Here is an 18,296-nt window from a genome sequence, read left to right as displayed (position 1 = left end):
ACAGTATGTCTACTGATTTGAACCCAATGGAACACCTAAGGGAATATTTAAGAGACAAGTTGAGCATCACTCTCCATCCAGCATCCAGGTTTTAAAAGAGGTTGTTTTTGAAGAATGGAAAAGATAGATGTTGCAATATGTTGCCAACTTGTTCATTCCATGCCTAGAAGACTTGGTGATGTCCTTACAAATCATGTAGTTCATACAAAATACTAAATGTAGTAGTTTTTGTTGTGGGGTCTACTCATTTTTGCATCAACTAATGTGAGTAAAACTGAAGATTTTGTAATCTAAGTTATATTATTCACCTTACTTTCATGTAATGAGCTAAATAAATGTTATATGAAAACTCAATTTTGTCAAAATTTTGGAAATTGTTCTAGTGTTCATTGAGATATTGATTACAATCTTACTTATCCCAAAAAGGGGCATAATCATCTATGCTGCTGAACCTTGACAGGATAAGTGGGGAGTCCTGAAGAACACTTTCCATAATAGTGACCACATAAAAAAAAAATCATACTACTGATAAATGCATATAAATAAAAAAAAAAAATAATTATGAGACTGATGGGAAGGGGAATGCACGTCATAACTTAAATGCAGAAAATATAATTTTGGAGATCCAAGGTACAGAGTCATATTTGTAAAAAAAAAAAAAAAAAAAAAGAGTAGTGTTATACTTAAAATAAAATATCCCTTTAATGTACACTGTAATCATATTCTGTCTCTTCTCCAGAGTAAATAATTGTAATCTATCCTCATAGCCGAAATCCCCCATCCACCTTATTCATGTTGTTGCCCTTCACTGAACTCTTTCTAATTCAACAACCACCATGGTTGGTATTTTCTCAAGGCAAGGAGGGTTTAGGACAGGGGTAGGCAACCTCCGCTCTCCAGCTGTGGTGAAACTTCAAATCCCACCATGCCTCTGCCTCTACGAGTCATGCCTGGGATCGTCAGGGTCTTGCAATGTCTCATGGAACTTGTAGATTCAAAACAGCTGGAGGGCCGAGGTTGCCTACCCCTGGTTTAGGAGTTGAAAATAAGCCTATAACTGCTTGCTATGGTCAACACATTTTCCTTTTTTTTAATTGTATATTGTTGTACATCTGCTTGAATATCATTCATATGTAACAACCAAGGCAAGTGTCATCTCCATATATATTATAGAGCAAGATTTGCTTTTTCCTAATCGCAGTAATTTCCTGTTTTTTTTTTTTTTTTTTTTTTTATTCAAAACTTATACCTGCTTGTTCAGGATACAATAGATGTACTAACGATGTAAATAAGAGACTAAACCAGAACCTCCCCCGCTCTGCTGGTAATGGTTTTCTTTACTGTTCAAACACAGACCCAAATCAATGTTACTCAGCATTCCACTAAAAGATTAGAGACCTACAACAAGAGAAGGGCTGAATGTTTTTGTTCTGACAAAACACATCAATACCTTCTTTTCCTGCCCATGGTTCCTGTACACCTCCACACAGCAAGGCTTTTATAACAACTATTGCAAATTTAAATCGAGCTAGAAGGTAAATGATAAAACCTATAGATCACAAAGTACAAGAGAATAAACTTTATTGTCATTTTTGTTTCTCAGAGGAAAACACTTAGAATGACAAGCAAAAGTTGGAAGTGATTTAATTCTCAAACTTTAAACATTTCAGTTTTTTTTTAAATATGTAATTAATTTTAATTATTTTGGTTTTAAATGCACAAAGACTTAAAAAAAAGGGCTGATCCATTTGGATCCATATGCAGACTTATGATGAAATAAACAAAGGCCTGTTTGTACCTATGCACACAAGCTGCAGTATGCATAGTAATGCAAATAGATTACCTTTAAAAGCACAATAAATTGCATAGGATAGGAAAGAATAGAATTTCATGTGTTTTAAAACAGGAAAAACAGACAGATGTAAATAGTAAATTCTATCTAACTTCACACAATGCATCTTTAATTTGTTTTTTTTATTTCTTTGGGCAGGAGCATTTAAAAGCATATATATGGTAAATTGTAAAACCATACATTACCTTTAAAAAGTATTCACACCCCTTGAAATTTTCCACATTTTGTCATGTGGCAACCAAAAATATTGGGATTTTATGTAATAGACCAACACAAAGTGGCACATAATTGTGAAGTGGAAGGAAAATGATAAATGGTTTTCCAATTTATTTAGAAATAAATATGTGAAAAGTGTGGTGTGCATTTGTATTAAGCCCCCTCAATACTTTGTAGAACCACCTTTCAATTACAGCTGAAAGTCTTTTTGGGGATGTCTCTACCAGCTTTGCACATCTAGAGAATGATATTTTTGCCCATAGCTCAAGCTTTGTCAGATTGGATGGAGAGCATCTGTGAACAGCAATTTTCAAGTCTTGTCACAGATTCTCAATTGGATTTAGGTTTGGCATTTGACTGGACCATTCCAACACATGAATATGCTTTGACATAAACCATTCCACTGTAGCTCTGGCTGTATGTTTAGGGCTGTTGTCCTGCTGGAAGGTGAACCTCCTCCCCAGTCTTTTGCAGACTCTAACAGGTTTTCTTCTAAGATTGTCCTGTGTTTGGCTCCATCCATCTTCCCATCAAATCTGACCAGCTTCCCTGTCCCTGCTGAAGGAAAGCATCCCCACAACATGATGCTGCCACCACCATGTTTCACAGTGGGGATGGTGTGTTCAGGTTGATGTGCAGTGTTATGCCCCGTACACACAGACGGAAAATGTGTGATAGGACCTTGTTGTCCGAAATTCTGACCGTGTGTAGGCTCCATCACACATTTTCCATCGGATTTTCCGACACACAAAGTTTGAGAGCAGGATATAAAATTTTCCGACAACAAAATCCGTTGTCGGAAATTCCGATCGTGTGTACACAAATCCGAAGGACAAAGTGCCACGCATGCTCAGAATAAATAAAGAGATGAAAGCTATTGGCCACTGCCCCGTTTATAGTCCCAACATACGTGTTTTACGTCACCGCGTTTAGAACGATCGGATTTTCCGACAACTTTGTGTGACCGTGTGTATGCAAGACAAGTTTGAGCCAACATCCGTCGGAAAAAATCCTAGGATTTTGTTGTCGGAATGTCCGAACAAAGTCCGACCGTGTGCACGGGGCATTAGTTTTTGGCCACACAGCATTTTGCTTTTAGGCCAGAAAGTTCAATGTTGGTCTCATCTGACCAGAGCACCTTCTTCCATATTTTTGCAGTGTCCCCCACATGGCTTCCTGCAAACAAGACTTCTTATGGCTTTCTTTAACCACCTCAATACAGGGCACTTTCACCCCCTTCCTGCCCAAGCCATTTTTCAGTTTTCAGCGCTGTCGCACTTTGAATGACAATTGCGCGGTCATGTTACACTGTACCCTAATGAAATTTTTATCATTTTTTCCCCACAAATAGAGCTTTCTTTTGGTGGTATTTGATCACCTCTGCGGTTTTTATTTATTGCGCTATAAACAAAAGAAGAGGGACAATTTTGAAAAAACACAATATTTTTTACTTTTTGCTATAATAAATATCCAATTTTTTTTTTTTTTTTTAACAAATTTTTTCCTCAGGTTAGGCCATTATGTATTCTTCTACATATTTTTGGTAAAAAAAAATTGCGCTAAGCGTATATTGATTGGTTTGCGCAAAAGTTATAGCGTCTACAAAATAGGGGATAGATTTATAGCATTTTTATTATTTATTTATTTTTTACTAGTAATGGCGGCGATCTGCAATTTTTATTGTGACTGCGATATTGCGGCGGACATATCGGACACTTTTGACACATTTTTGGGACCATTCACATTTATACAGCGATCAATGCTATAAAATTGCATTGATTACTGTGTAAATGTGACTGGCAGGGAAGGGGTTAACACTAGGGGGCGCTCGAGGGGTTAATGTATTACCTAAGGAGGTGATTCTAACTGTGGGGGGAGGGGACTGACTGGGGGAGGTGACCGATCGCTGTCCCTATGTACAAGGGACACGCCATCGGTCTCCTCTCCTCTCTGACAGGACGTGGATCTGTGTTTACATGCACAGATCCACGCTCCTGCTCTGTTACCCGGCAATCGCGGGTGCCCGGCGGACATCGCGGCCGCCGGGCACGCGCACCGGGTCCCGAGCGACGCAGCGGGCACGCGCGCGCGCCGCCTAGTGGCTCGGAAGGCGAGGACGTCATATGACGTCCTCCCAGAACAATAGAAGCCTCGTCCAGCCGTCATATGACGGTAGGCGGTGGCTTAGCGGTTAAACAATTACTTTCTTCATGCCACTCTTCCATAAAGGTCAGATTTGTGGAGTGTACGACTAAAAGTTGTCCTCTGGACAGATTCTCCCACCTGAGCTGTGGATCTCTGCAGCTCCTCCAGAGTTACCATGGGCCTTTTGGCTGCTTCTCTGTTTAATGCGCTACTTCCTCGGCCTGTCAGTTTAGGTGGATGGCCATGTCTTGGTAGGTTTGCAGTTGTGCCGTACTCTTTTCATTTTCAGATGATGGATTTAACAGTACTCCGTGAGATGTTCAAAGCTTGGGATTTTTTTTAATAACCTAACCCTGCTTTAAACTTCTTCACAACTTTGTCCCTGACCTGTCTAGTGTGTTCCTTGGCCTTCATGCTGCTGTTTGCTCACTAAGGTTCTCTAACAAACCTCTGAGGGCTTCACAGAACAGCTGTATTTATACTGAAATTAAATTACACCCAGGTGGATTCTATTTACGAATTAGGCAACTTATGAAGGCAATTGGTTCCACTAGATTTTAGTTAGGGGTATCAGAGTAAGGGGGGCTGAATACAAATCCACACCACACTTTTCGGATATTTATATGTAAAAAATGTTGAAAATCATTTATCATTTTCCTTCCACTTCACAATTATGTGCCACTTTGTGTTGGTCTATCACATAAAATCCCAATAAAAAACATTTACGTTTTTGGTTGTAACATGACAAAATGTGGAAAATTCAAGGGGTTTTTCATACCTATATAACTATATTCATTTTCACATTGCACTGTATTTCAGTTATTCCTAGCCTAATCCTATTAATCTGAATGATCTTGAAGTATGTAAAGACTTTGTGAACACATTTACGTTCTTGAATTCTGTGACACATATTCACTTTTTTTTGTGGGTAGGCACTACTGTCACAGAATTTACAGAACCTGCCCTCTAAACTACAAAGGTACTGGGAGGAGGAACTTTACAAGACTGAACCAGTACAGAAATCACAACATCCAGGAAGCAAAGTGCCATTGAATATGTAGTCCTTCAAAATTGAAACATTTGAATTGAATTAAACAGCAGAAGAGAATTTGTAAAGTATATAGAAAATCTAGGAAATTATGGAAAGAGATGGCTAGCAGATAGATAGAACTCACAAGATGTGTCAAGTAAGCATATATTGAATTGTCAAATATAACTATTGTTTGTTTGTATTGCTAATGTAGATGTTACAAAATGAAAGTGTATGCTGTGATTATAGATTTCATCGCAGTCACAATTTACAAATTTGCCGGTTTCCAGCTCAGATTTGCACAATGGGCATTAGGCTATACATACTGGAGCATTTTAAGGAGATCTCTCCTGCAAGATCTGATGAGCTATGGCTTTTAAACCAAGCCCACAGAGCCAATGGTCCTAGACCTGCAGATCCAGCCTTACTCTACGACATTATCCTACACTTCCACTACTGTGCCTGAGGCGAAGGAGAACATCATTCAAGGTACCCAAAATACACCAACATATTTCTTCAACAGTCATTTGCTACAGATCTTAAAGATCTTAAAGGACCTTCTCCCTGTTATATTACAGAAGAAGCAGCAGCTTCATCCAATTACCTCTCTCCTAGGAAACAAGAAAATCCCTTATCACTGGGGATACCCTTCCAAACAGATTGTAGTGATGGAGGGTATGCACCAAGCAATTTAGGATCCAGCAGATGACCCAAATTTACTGCAGGACTAGAGCCTGCTAAACACCTTGGGAACCCTTCTTCCCCTCATCCATCTTCACTGCTAATAACCTGTAATTGCATCAAAGTTTCCCAAGAAACGGCTCTGTTCGAGCACCCATGCCTGGACACTGTTTTTCGGCATAAGCAAAGTTTAAGTGGGTCGGTTACCAGTTCTCTTATGTAGACAACTGTATTGGTATAACCCTCATTGGAGGTTGGTGTAAACCAGGAGTCTCAAATTGGCGGCCCTTCAGCTGTTGTGGAACTACAAGTACCATCATTTCTCATTGCTTGTGGGAGTCATGCTTGTAACTGCTATCCTTGCAATGCGTCATGGGACTTGTAGTTCGTCAACAGCTGAAGGGCCGCCAGTTTGAGACTTCTGGTGTAAACCCTTGATCTTTGCTCTAAACATGTCCCCCTTCCTGCAATGCACGTTTTGAAGAAACACTATTGTGATTCAAGAAAGGATTGGTCCCTATTGCAACTCATATTGTTTTATTATGCATTCAGTTTTTCTCTTTACTTCTGCTTCATTCCTGCTCCCTTAATTTCTTCTGTCTGGCTCCTTTTCTTTTTACCTCCTCTCCCAATCTCCTCTTGGGGGGTGCCCCAGAAATTGAGCCCTTTAAACCCTATACACCCCTAGACAGCCCTATGGGCTTGGAAGTTCTATTGGTCTGTATTTCTCTGTAAACATAGGTTGGTTGATTGTACTTTCATGTTGTCTTTCTTTAGGATTAGGATATTTTTAGCTATTTACAGTTGGTAAGGTTGAATGAAGAAATCAGTCTATTCAGTTCAACCTGTGCTTGTGTGTGTGAGTACTATTTTCCATAATATTGTACATTTCGCTAAGAAATACATCTAAAAGCTTTTGTGACATTTATTTTACTCCCTTTACCTACCCAGTCACTATGTATAACTATGCACTTACCAGGAATGGACTGGGTACAACGCATGTGTCACCTGACGAGAACTCTGAACTTTGGGATTCCTCCCACATATTAACACCTATCAGCTGCCTGATTCGTGAGAATGTGTACAGGTACACTCTCTCTCATCCTTCTCAGCCAAGGGCTTTCACACTGGAGAGGCGCGCTTGCGGGACGTTAAAAAATATTCCTGCAAGCAGTTTCTTTGCAGTGCTTTAGGAGCGGTGTATACACCTGCCCTCTAAAACGACAGTAAAATGCCGCTAAAAATAGTGGCACTTTACCACCGACGCCCTCAACGCCCCAGTGTGAAAGAGACACTCCTGAAACCAATAGGTTTAAATTGTTGAATACTTATAAAGTATATGAGAGGAGTATTGATTAAAATGGCTTTGTATCTTAAGAAACAGGACAAAGCAGATTGAAGACTTGCTTAACTCTATATCACTGAAAGATCAGAAAAATAAACTTACTCCAGACCCCCAATTAACAAGTGACATCCTTCAGGTCCCTACTTCTTTACAAATATGAAAACCACATTCAATTTCTCAAAGCCAACTACTATGGTCTACACAATAAAGCAGGAGCTCGGCTAGCTAAGAAAGTTAAAACTAAACAAATTAAAGTGGTTGTAAACCCTTTACAACAACTTTATGCTACAGGTAAGCCTATAATAAGGTTGTAATAAGGTAGCCTGTAGCTACCCTGGATATCTCCTAAACCTGTGCGGTTTAGGAGATATCCCTTGTCCCCTGCATGTGCCGATGTCATCGGCACATGCGCACTGGGGCAAACTGAAGCAAAGGCACCCAAGTGCCGTCGCGTCAGTCTGTGTACTGTTGCCGGCAGCTCCCGCACGCATGCGCGGGAATGACGTTATTGCGGCTCCAGCAGCACATCGCCGGAGCCGCAGTACCCGGGAGTAACCCCCGTGAGAGATGTCGCCGGCCAGAGGGGGAGACGAGGATGGCTGCGGGGGCTTCGATCTAAGGTAAGTAATTCATAATGAGCTAGTATGCTACTAGCTCATTATGCCTTTGTCTTGCAGGGTTTCTTCTTTTTTTTTTTTTACCAGGGTTTACAACCACAAAAAAAAGCAGCTATTAAGCATCCCTCATCTCATACTGCTATTAAATCCAAAATATATAGCAAATGCCTTTGCAGATTACTATCAATATCTCTATGATTTACATAAAGATAAAGACACTAGCGGAGACGGCGCGCACCATGTGAGGACCGCAGGGTCAGAGCTCTTTCCATAGATCCCTGATCCTGCCTTGATCCTGGGAGCAATCTGCCCAATTTTCCTCCGAATTCTGGTGGAATGTGTGCAGAACAATCGCGGGCAACTCTGCAGATGGTCAAATATGGACCATCGCCGCCGAAAACAGACGGGGGACATCTGGCACAGTTCGCCTAGGGATCCAAAGATGGCACCGATGGCCGGGAGGTGGAGGAAGAGGAATGGCCTCACCTGGTGAGCAATGTGGCCCCAGAACAGCCTGCATCTCCTGCAAGCGATCAGGTGAGTCCTAGACCCCAGAGGGAACAGTTAAAGCAGAGGAGCAGCATACCAGGAGCTCAGGCTGGGAGGAAAATGGGGTGGATGAGCCATCCCTTACACAGATCATGTCTGCTATACAGGGCTGCCAGCAAAAGCTTACAGATCACTTTGGGGAGCTCATGCTTGAATTCTCTTTCATGACATGCAGAAGATAACGGAAAAAGCCCAGGCTACTGATCACCGTATTGGTGCTTTGGAATTACTGTCAGGCCTATGGACACTGCTGTACAGGTGGCAAAGAAAGCCCTGTCTGAACATGCCTTGAAAATGGCTGACATGGAGGAACGTATGAAACAGAATAATATCCGACTAATGGGGTTTCCTGAAGGAGTGGTGGGAGACACCCCGAAGAGTTCCTGGAGGGATGGCTCACTGCAAATATAAAACCTGAGACTTTCACTAAAATGTTTGCTATTGAAAGGGCCCACCATGTATCAGGCAGACTCCCACCGAAGGGTGCGGTTCCTTGCCCTAAGATAGCGAAAAGTCTACACTTCTGTGACTGGGGTAATATTCTGCGAGGAGCCAGGATGGGCCCGGAGCTGGAGTTTAATGGATACCGGATTTCGATTTACCCTGGTTTCTTGGCTGCAACTCAGAAACAGAGAGTCAGCTTCCAGCCTGTTAAGAAACGCCTCAAGGATCTGAAATTGATCTACAGCACGCTATACCCAACTAAACTGTGGGTCATAGATAATGGCAAAGTTTTCTTCTTCACTACTCTTGTGGAAGCTTCCGGATGGTTGGATGCCAGAGGTTACCCGAGGGGAGGAGGATCCCAGCATCCTTTATAGTATTCTTCTGACACTTTGCTGTTTGCTGGGGGGGAGGGAGTGAGACTCAGGGTTGGTGGGTTGCTGCTACCCCTTTCTTGATGCCTTGCTCAGGAATATACTTCTTTGCCCTGTCTGACCTGTAATTCGGATTACAAACTATGCAAATATTCCTTTTTCTTCTTGTTTGATTTCATTGCTCTTTAGGCCCACTTCTACAAAAATGGGCTCTGGGGACTGTTCTGTACATCGCAAGAAGTGTGCTAACCCTCTTACCCCTTTTTATTTTTAAGGGGGGGTTTCTGGTTGGGTTTGTTTTTTTTTGTATCACCCTAGGGACAGGATTGGTGTTTTGAATAAGCCTCACACCCGTTTATCTAATTTTTTTGGTTGACTGTTATGGGATATAAGTGGCTGGCAAGTTGGGGCTGGGTGCAGGGTGGGGGGAGGGGGTGGGTATGTCTGTGCTGGAGTTTTTGTTTTTCATGGGCAAGATTTTTATACTGGGACTCAAGTTCTTTGGGGTTTATGGGGAAAGTGTAATTCATCTTTGGCTATGTTACAGAATGTCTCCCTTTTTTTCGGTGGGCTCCTGGTGGGAGGGAGGCCCTGGGGCCCTGGTATCCTCCCCTGCATTGATGGGGGAGATAGGTGCCCTGCTCTTGGGCTGTGCTGGAATCATTAGAAATAGAAGTCAATCTTAGAGTGGTGTCCTGTAATATCAGAAGCCTCAATTACAAATTTAAACGCTCCCTAGTCTTTAACTATATCAAGAAATATAAGCCACATTTGATTCTGCTTCAGGAGACTCACTTACGGGGTGCCAGGGTTCTCTCTCTCAGGAAGGCCCATATTGCTGGGGCTTACCATGCTAGTTTCTCCTCTTATGCCAGAGGGGTTTCTACCTTGGTTACCAAAGCAATGCCGATAGCTATACAGGCGATTAAATCGGATATTAAGGGAAGATCAGTTATTCTAGTCATCAAAATAATGAATAAATGCCTGACGTTTGTGACTTTATATGTTCCTCCTCCCTTCACGCTTTCTCATCTAGATGATATGTTACAAGCTACATATGAGATAGCGGAAGGCAGGATTTTCATTTTGGGGTATTTTAATGCAGTGGTGGATCCGGCTACAGGCTGGGAGCATCTCCTGGGACTACAGCCCCCTTGGCAGGATGGCTGTCTACCTACGGCTTCCGGGATGTACAGTGGCTTGCGAAAGTATTCGGCCCCCTTGAACTTTTCAACCTTTTGCCACATTTCAGGCTTCAAACATAAAGATATAAAATTTTTATTTTTTGTGAAGAATCACCAACAAGTGGGACACAATTGTGAAGTGGAACGAAATCTTTTGGATTTTTGAAACTTTTTTAACTAATAAAAAAATGAAAAGTGGGGCGTGCAAAATTTTTCGGCCCCCTTGCGTTAATACTTTGTAGAGCCACCTTTTGCTGAGATTACAGCTGCAAGTCGCTTGGGGTATGTCTCTATCAGTTTTGCACATCGAGAAACGGAAATTCTTGCCCATTCTTCCTTGCAAAACAGCTTGAGCTCAGTGAGGTTGGATGGAGAGCATTTGTGAACAGCAGTTTTCAGCTCTTTCCACAGATTCTCGATTGGATTCAGGTCTGGACTTTGACTTGGCCGTTCTAACACCTGGATACGTTTATTTGTGAACCATTCCTTTGTAGATTTTGCTGTATGTTTGGGATCATTGTCTTGTTGGAAGATAAATCTCCATTCCAGTTTCAGGTCTTTTGCAGACTCCAACAGGTTTTCATCCAGAATGGTCCTGTATTTGGCTGCATCCATCTTCCCCTCAATTTTAACCATCTTCCCTGTCCCTGCTGAAGAAAAGCAGGCCCAAACCATGATGCTGCCACCACCATGTTTGACAGTGAGGATGGTGTGTTGAGTGTGATGAGCTGTGTTGCTTTTACGCCAAACATATCGTTTTGCATTGTGGCCAAAAAGTTCGATTTTGGTTTCATCGGACCAGAGCACCTTCTTCCACATGTTTGGTGTGTCTCCCAGGTGGCTTGTGGCAAACTTTAGACGAGACTTTTTATGGATATCTTTGAGAAATGGCTTTCTTCTTGCCACTCTTCCATAAAGGCCAGATTTGTGCAGTGTACGACTGATTGTTGTCCTATGGACAGACTCTCCCACCTCAGCTGTAGTTCTCTACAGTTCATTCAGAGTGATCATGGGCCTCTTGGCTGCATCTCTGATCAGTCTTCTCCTTGTCTGAGCTGAAAGTTTAGAGGGACAGCCAGGTCTTGGTAGATTTGCAGTGGTCTGATACTCCTTCCATTTCAAAATGATCGCTTGCACAGTGCTCCTTGGGATGTTTAAAGCTTGGGAAATCTTGTTGTATCCAAATCCGGCTTTAAACTTCTCCACAACAGTATTACGGACCTGCCTGGTGTGTTCCTTGGTCTTCATGATGCTCTCTGCGCTTTCAACAGAACCCTGAGACTATCACAGAGCAGGTGCATTTATACAGAGACTTGATTACACACAGGTGGATTCTATTTATCACCATCAGTCATTTAGGACAACATTGGATCATTCAGAGATCCTCGCTGAACTTCTGGAGTGAGTTTGCTGCACTGAAAGTAAAGGGGCCGACTAATTTTGCACGCACCACTTTTTTTTGCTAAAAAAGTTTAAAATATCCAATAGATTTCGTTCCACTTCACAATTGTGTCCCACTTGTTGGTGATTCTTCACAAAAAATTAAAATTTTATATCTTTATGTTTGAAGCCTGAAATGTGGCAAAAGGTTGAAAAGTTCAAGGGGGCCGAATACTTTCGCAAGCCACTGTATGGTGGTTTCATCATCCGGACACCAAGGAATATTCTTGCTTCTCTGAAACTCATAAATCAATGTCCAGAATAGACACTGTCCTTGCTGAAGGGGATGGATTGGAGTTAGTGAGCAAGGTGGCATTGTTGCCTAGAGCGCTGTCTGACCTTTCAACCATTATACTAGACTATAGGTTGGGACCTAAACCTGGGATCCACCACTGGAGCATGGAAGCTAGTTGGTTACAGGAGGAATATGTGAAGATTAAAGTACTCAAGCTATTGGTACCTTTTGGGTTGAGAATGAGAAGATGGGCTCCCCCTCCTTCAGTGGGAGGCCTTCAAAGCCATTCTAAGAGGGGTTTTCATGACGGAAGTGAGTGGGTTTAAGAAGCACCTTGCCTCTGAGGTAAAAGAGAAGGAAGCAGTGGTATCACTGGCGGAGGTAGAATATGTTAGGAGCCCCGGCTGGGGAGGAGTTGCTGGACTTGCAGGGGAAAACTAGGGAATACCGTGCCCTCCTGACTCATCAGACCACTAAACTCACACTTGCTCAAAGGCGGCGCATATTTGAGTTCAGGGACAAGAACAGTAGACTGCTGGCATACCTGGCCCGATTGGAATAATATATATAAAAATGGTATGCGACAGGCACGGGACAGAAGTATGCAATATTTTACATGTCTTTGCTCAATTTTACAGGGAACTGTATGTGTCGTGCACCTCCTGGGGGGGGGAGCATTGGAGACCTACTTATCAAATATTGATCTGCCAGTACTGACTACCGAAGACAGCACCATTCTGAAAAAGATATTACTGTGAAGGAGGTGGTGGTGGTGGTGGCAATCTCCTCTTTTGCTCCCTGGAAATCTGGTCTGGATGGTCTCCCCTCGGAGTGGTGCGACATTTTAGGGATAGTTCCCGTTTGTTGAGAGTGTTTGAAGCGGCCAGGTTGGATGGTAGACTGCTGCTTTCCATGAGAGAGGCTCTGGTGGCTCTGATCCCAAAAGGGGGGAAGGATCCTAGGCTGTGAGACTCCTACCGCCCGATCTCACTGATGAATGTGGACACAAAGATACTGGCCAAAATTATAGCAGGGAGGTTACAGAAGGTGATACTAAAGCTTGTGAATGCGGATCAGATGGGATTTATCCCAGGTACAGTGCCTTGCAAAAGTATTCACCCCCCTTGGCATTTTTGTGTTTTTTTGCCTCACAACCTGGAATTAACATGGATTGTTTGAGGATTTGCATCATTTAATTTACAGAACATGGCTACAACTTTGAAGATTTTTTTTTGTTACTGTGAAACAAACAACAAATAGGACAAAATAACAGAAAAAAGTCAATGTGCATAACTATTCACCCCCCTAAAGTCAATACTTTGTAGAGCCACCTTTTGTGGCTATCACAGCTCCAAGTCACTCTGGATAAGTCTCTATGAGCTTGCCACATCTTACCACTATGATATTTGCCCATTCCTCCTTGCAAAACTGCTCCAGCTCCTTCAAGTTGGATGGTTTGCACTTGTGAACAGCAATCTTTAAGTCTGACCACAGATTTTCTATTGGATTGAGGTCTGGGCTTTGACTAGGCCATTCCAACACATTTACATATTTTCCCTTACACCACTCAAGTGTTACTTTAGTAGTGTGTTTGGGGTCATTGTCCTGCTGGAAGGTGAACCTCCATCCTAGCCTCAAATCACACACAGAGTGGTACAGGTTTTTCTCAAGAATATCCCTGTATTTAGCACCATCCATCTTTCCCTCAACTCTGACCAGTTTCCCAGATCCGACTGCTGAAAAACAACCCCACAGCATGATGCTGCCACCACCATGTTTCACTGTAGGGATGGTGTTCTTTAGGTGATGTGATGTGTTGGATTTGTACCAGACATAGCGTTTTCTTTGATGGCCAAAAAGTTCAATCTTAGTCTCATCAGACCAGAGCACCTTCCTTCATACATTTTGGGAGTCTCCCACATGCCTTTTCACAAACTCAATATGTGCCATTTTGTTTTTTGCTGAAAGTAATGGCTTTCTTCTGGCCACTCTTCCATAAAGCCCAACTCTATGGAGCGTACGGATTATTGTCGTCCTATGTACAGATACTCCAGTCTCTGCTGTGGAATTCTGCAGCTCCTCCAGGGGTACCTTAGGTCTCTGTGCTGCCTCTATGATTATTGCCCTCCTTGTCTGGTCCATGAGTTTTGGTGTGCGGCTGTATCTTGGCAGGTTTGCTGTTGGGCCATGTTCTTTCCATTTGGTTATGATAGATTTGATGGTGCTCCTAGGGATCACCAAAGATTTGGATAACCTAACCCTGACTTTTACTTCTCAACAACATTGTCCCTTACTTGTTTGGAAAGTTCCTTGGTCTTCATGGCAGTGTTTGGATAAGTGGTGCCTCTTGTTTAGGTGTTGCAGCCTCTGGGGCCTTTCAAAAAGGTGTGTATATGTAATGAGAGATTACGTGACATTTAGACTGCACACAGGTGAACATCATTTCACTAATTATGTGACTTCTGAAGGTAATTGGTTGCACCAGACCTTTTTATGGGCTTCATAACAAAGGGGGTGAATACATACGCACATGCCAATTATCAGATTTTATTTCTGAAAAATAGTTTATGTATACATTTTTCAAATTTTATTTCACCAACTTAAACCATTGTGTTCTGATCCATCACATATAATTCAGATTAAAAAAAAAACATTGAACTAAAGGCTGTGATGTAACAAAATAGGTAAAAAGCCAAGGGGGTGAATACTTTTGCAAGGCACTGTAGGTGTGCTCAAATGAATATTAGGAGACTATTTGTGAACCTTCACAAGTTGTCTAGGTTGCTAATGTAAGCATGGATTATCGCATACCTGAGAGGCCCCTGAGAAAGCTGACAATCACTCGTGTAGTTGATGCTACTACAATGATAGCCGGAATCTTCACAGCGATTGCTGTGAACTTTCAGGTCCTGTGCACAGCGGCTTTCCCTTCGCACACTGACCACAGGAGTTAGTGGTCTGCATGTAATTTTTGTAAACAACATAAAGACATGTAAAAGGAACAATAATTCACATACTATATATGATCATTGCAGGCACATAGATTTACCAGAAACAATCTTTTGCTATAGTAACCCTTTAAAGTGATTGTAAAGTGTTGTTTGCACAGATCAGGTTTATACCTACCTGCTTTGTGCAATGAAATTGCACTGAGCAGCCCCGAACCACCTCTTCTCAGGTACCCCACCAGCACTCCTGGCTTCCCCCCTCTGGTGAGTGGAAAGCTTCTTTCTATGGAGGCACTTATGCAAGCTTACTCCTGAGCCTCGCTTTCTGTGTCTATTGACACAGACAAAAGGACTCACCCCCCACTTCATCATCACTGGCCTTGATTGACAGCAGCAGGAGCCAATAGCTCCCGCTGACTCAGCAAAGCCTGTGAGAACAGGAAGTGAGGGGAGAAAAGAGCTACAGATGTGCACAGCACTGGATCGTATGAGGACTCGGGAAAGTAAAAAAAAAAGGCAGGGATATACTGATGCCTAAACATGTTTACCTTATTGCGTTGAATGCATTAACATTAAAAAATATTTAGGCTTTAGATTTTAGAACTACTTTAAAGCTCTGTAGGTTCCTTCTTCTGTGATTCAAATACCTATGTCACAATGAATAGCCCAAGGTATACTCTGCAAGAGCAGGGCAGAGGCATAAAGTTTGCACAAAACCAAACCAAGAAACACAAGAGTCATCTACTTGGCTGTGTAGATCAAAATTGATCACAAAGCTGCCTGAACAAAATCAATGTGGATGATAAAGCAGTTTACATACAGTATCTGTATTTCAGCTTCATATTTAACAGTTTCCTTTGTATTTCATTTTTAGAAAAACAAATCATTACTGAAAAGCAAAAACTACTCAAGTCTGGAAGGGGTTACATGAAAACAATTTGCACTTACTGGCTCAATTTTCAGTGCACTTCTATAGCTTCCAAACAAAGAAGCCTGGGCTTTGAGGAAAGCTCGTGCCACTCCATCCCCTGTAGTTGTGGAGACCTTTCTAAGTCTGTTTTTCAGTGCAGAAACCTGTAAAGCAGGAAAGGGAAAATCATGAATAAGTGTTTCACACAGTGATTAAAAATCTCATACTAATCCTAAAACATTTGATCCGAGATATGTAAAAGATACAGCTATTGCATATAAAAACACTACAGCAGAGTAACGGGCTCATTTTATTCTTTCTCCTTCTCTTAGTTTGAGCTCTGTTGTACAGGGGGTTGCAAAATGCTGATACTAAGTCAAATAAGGTACTCATACTGCTTGCATTAAAAAAAAAAAAAAAAAAAAAAACATGCAGTTATTCAATTATCAATACAGAGCTGCATTAAGCTGTGTAGTTTACATCTGCCTAGAGTTCAGTTTTATCCATATTTCCAAAATATTATATTGTGAAAAAAGGATTGAGCAAAATGTCTTCAAACAGCTGGTTCTAAATATCGGATGTACTTGATAAAGAGAGTTGAATGCCTGACTGGTCCAAATATTTTTGTTTAGGTTAGTTGCAGAAAACCTTTTTTCATCCTGCCTTTGCACTTGTGTTCTGGACATTCATAGATGTTAGTACCACTAGGTGCATTATTCAGCCGCAGCAGCTTTCAGCTTCTGATAGAGTTTTACATGCTGCAGGCAGTAGGGCTGGACTATGTGCCTGTGCCATCCACCTGCATCATAACACTGGAATCAAAATGCCTTAGGCCTTGTTCACAGAGTAGTACTTAAGCGTGAGCCCATGCAAGTGTCGTATTTGCTTGCACAGCAATGCACAGATTTTCTGTGTATCCTCATGCAGGCAGTGCCATTCTGTTTCAATCTTTTGATTACAATTTCAAATAGTAAAAGAACATTGTAGGTAGACAAAGTCAAGTACAAAAATAGAATAAAACTGTCAACATAGGCAGTATACGGAGAGTGACAATGGAAGGGTCCAACCATGGAACCATAAAAAAGTCCATAAGCAGGTATCAATGTGGGTATACGTAAGAGTCCCATGTTGTAAAACATATGCAGCTATATTTCTAGAAAAGGCTAGACCAAAAAATGGGCCTTATTTCAGGACAACATTGAAGGCCCAGCGCAAGGGTCAAACAGGACTACACCCACCCAATCCTCGACTGGGCAAGTGAGAAGCATAGTAATATAAGAATTAAATTGATCTAATAAAGCAACCACTATGGAACCAAGCTAACTTATTTAGCTGACAGGTGAACATCGAGAATGGACAGAATATCAAATATATCAGCTACAACAGAAGCCAATGTCGACCTTAAGTACACGGCACCTGTAGGTAAGAGAGCCAGTGGGTCCACCCCTACCTTTTGAAACAGCAGGCAATGCCATTCATATCAATTAGGATGCAGGTTCTCAATTGTACACTATGTTCGGGTACCCACACACACACTTGCACTTACGCGGCTGTCAAATTGGGAGGAGCAGCAGCAGCTGTCACTGTGCAGCCCCAGCGTTCTTAATTACATGAATGGGACTACCTTCCTGGGAATGCACGGAATACATCTGTGCGATCAAACAAGGCCCCTGTATAAGTGTACACTTAAAGTGGTTGTACTGTCACCTTAAAAAAAAAATTGTGGGTGGCCGACCACCCACGATCGTTCCTCACAGAGAGAACGGATTGACAGAGTCCCATTTTCTGTCAGGGAAGTAGAGAAAGATCTGCTGTTCCTAGTAATCAGGAACAGCTTTCTCTACTCCCTGTCAGTCCTATAACCCCCAGTTAGAAACACCTCCCTAAGACACATTTAACCCCTTGATCGCCCCCTAGTGTTAACCTCTTCCCTGCCAGTGACATTAATACAGTAATCAGTGGCTATTTTTAGCTCTGATTGCTGTATATATGTATGTCAATGGTCCCAAAAAAATGTCAAAAGTATCCGATCTGTTCGCCGGAATGTTACAGTTCGGCTAAAAATCACAGATCACCGCCATTAGTAGTCCAAAAAAAAGAAATGCCATAAATCTATCCCCTATTTTGTAGACACTAACTTTGAATACATATTGGCCTAAACTGATGAAAGTATTTTATTTTATTTTTTTTGGTATATTTATCATAGCAAAAAGTAAAAAAAAAATATTGTTCTTTTTTTCGAAATTGTCGGTCTTTTTTTTGTTTATAGTGTAAAAAATAAAAACCACTGAGCCACGATTACCGTGGTCCGGTTACATGCCTCTCT

At 41.9% G+C, this 18,296-nt stretch overlaps 1 protein-coding gene across 7 annotated transcripts in view; it reads right to left on the bottom strand.

Moving 5' to 3' along the window:
* Positions 1 to 18,296, bottom strand: part of DENND1A (DENN domain containing 1A) — a 1,561,519-nt gene that overhangs the window by 520,901 nt on the left and 1,022,322 nt on the right. For all 7 annotated transcript variants that reach the window (XM_073600378.1, XM_073600371.1, XM_073600373.1 and 4 more), the window contains one exon: positions 16,009 to 16,134. In XM_073600378.1, coding sequence (XP_073456479.1) covers positions 16,009 to 16,134 — 126 coding nt within the window. The remainder of the gene's footprint in view (positions 1 to 16,008; positions 16,135 to 18,296) is intronic.

The sequence above is a fragment of the Aquarana catesbeiana genome, linkage group LG09 (genome assembly GCF_042186555.1).
Source record: "Aquarana catesbeiana isolate 2022-GZ linkage group LG09, ASM4218655v1, whole genome shotgun sequence".
NCBI lineage: Eukaryota > Metazoa > Chordata > Amphibia > Anura > Ranidae > Aquarana > Aquarana catesbeiana.
This window is presented reverse-complemented; position numbering and strand designations above follow the sequence as displayed.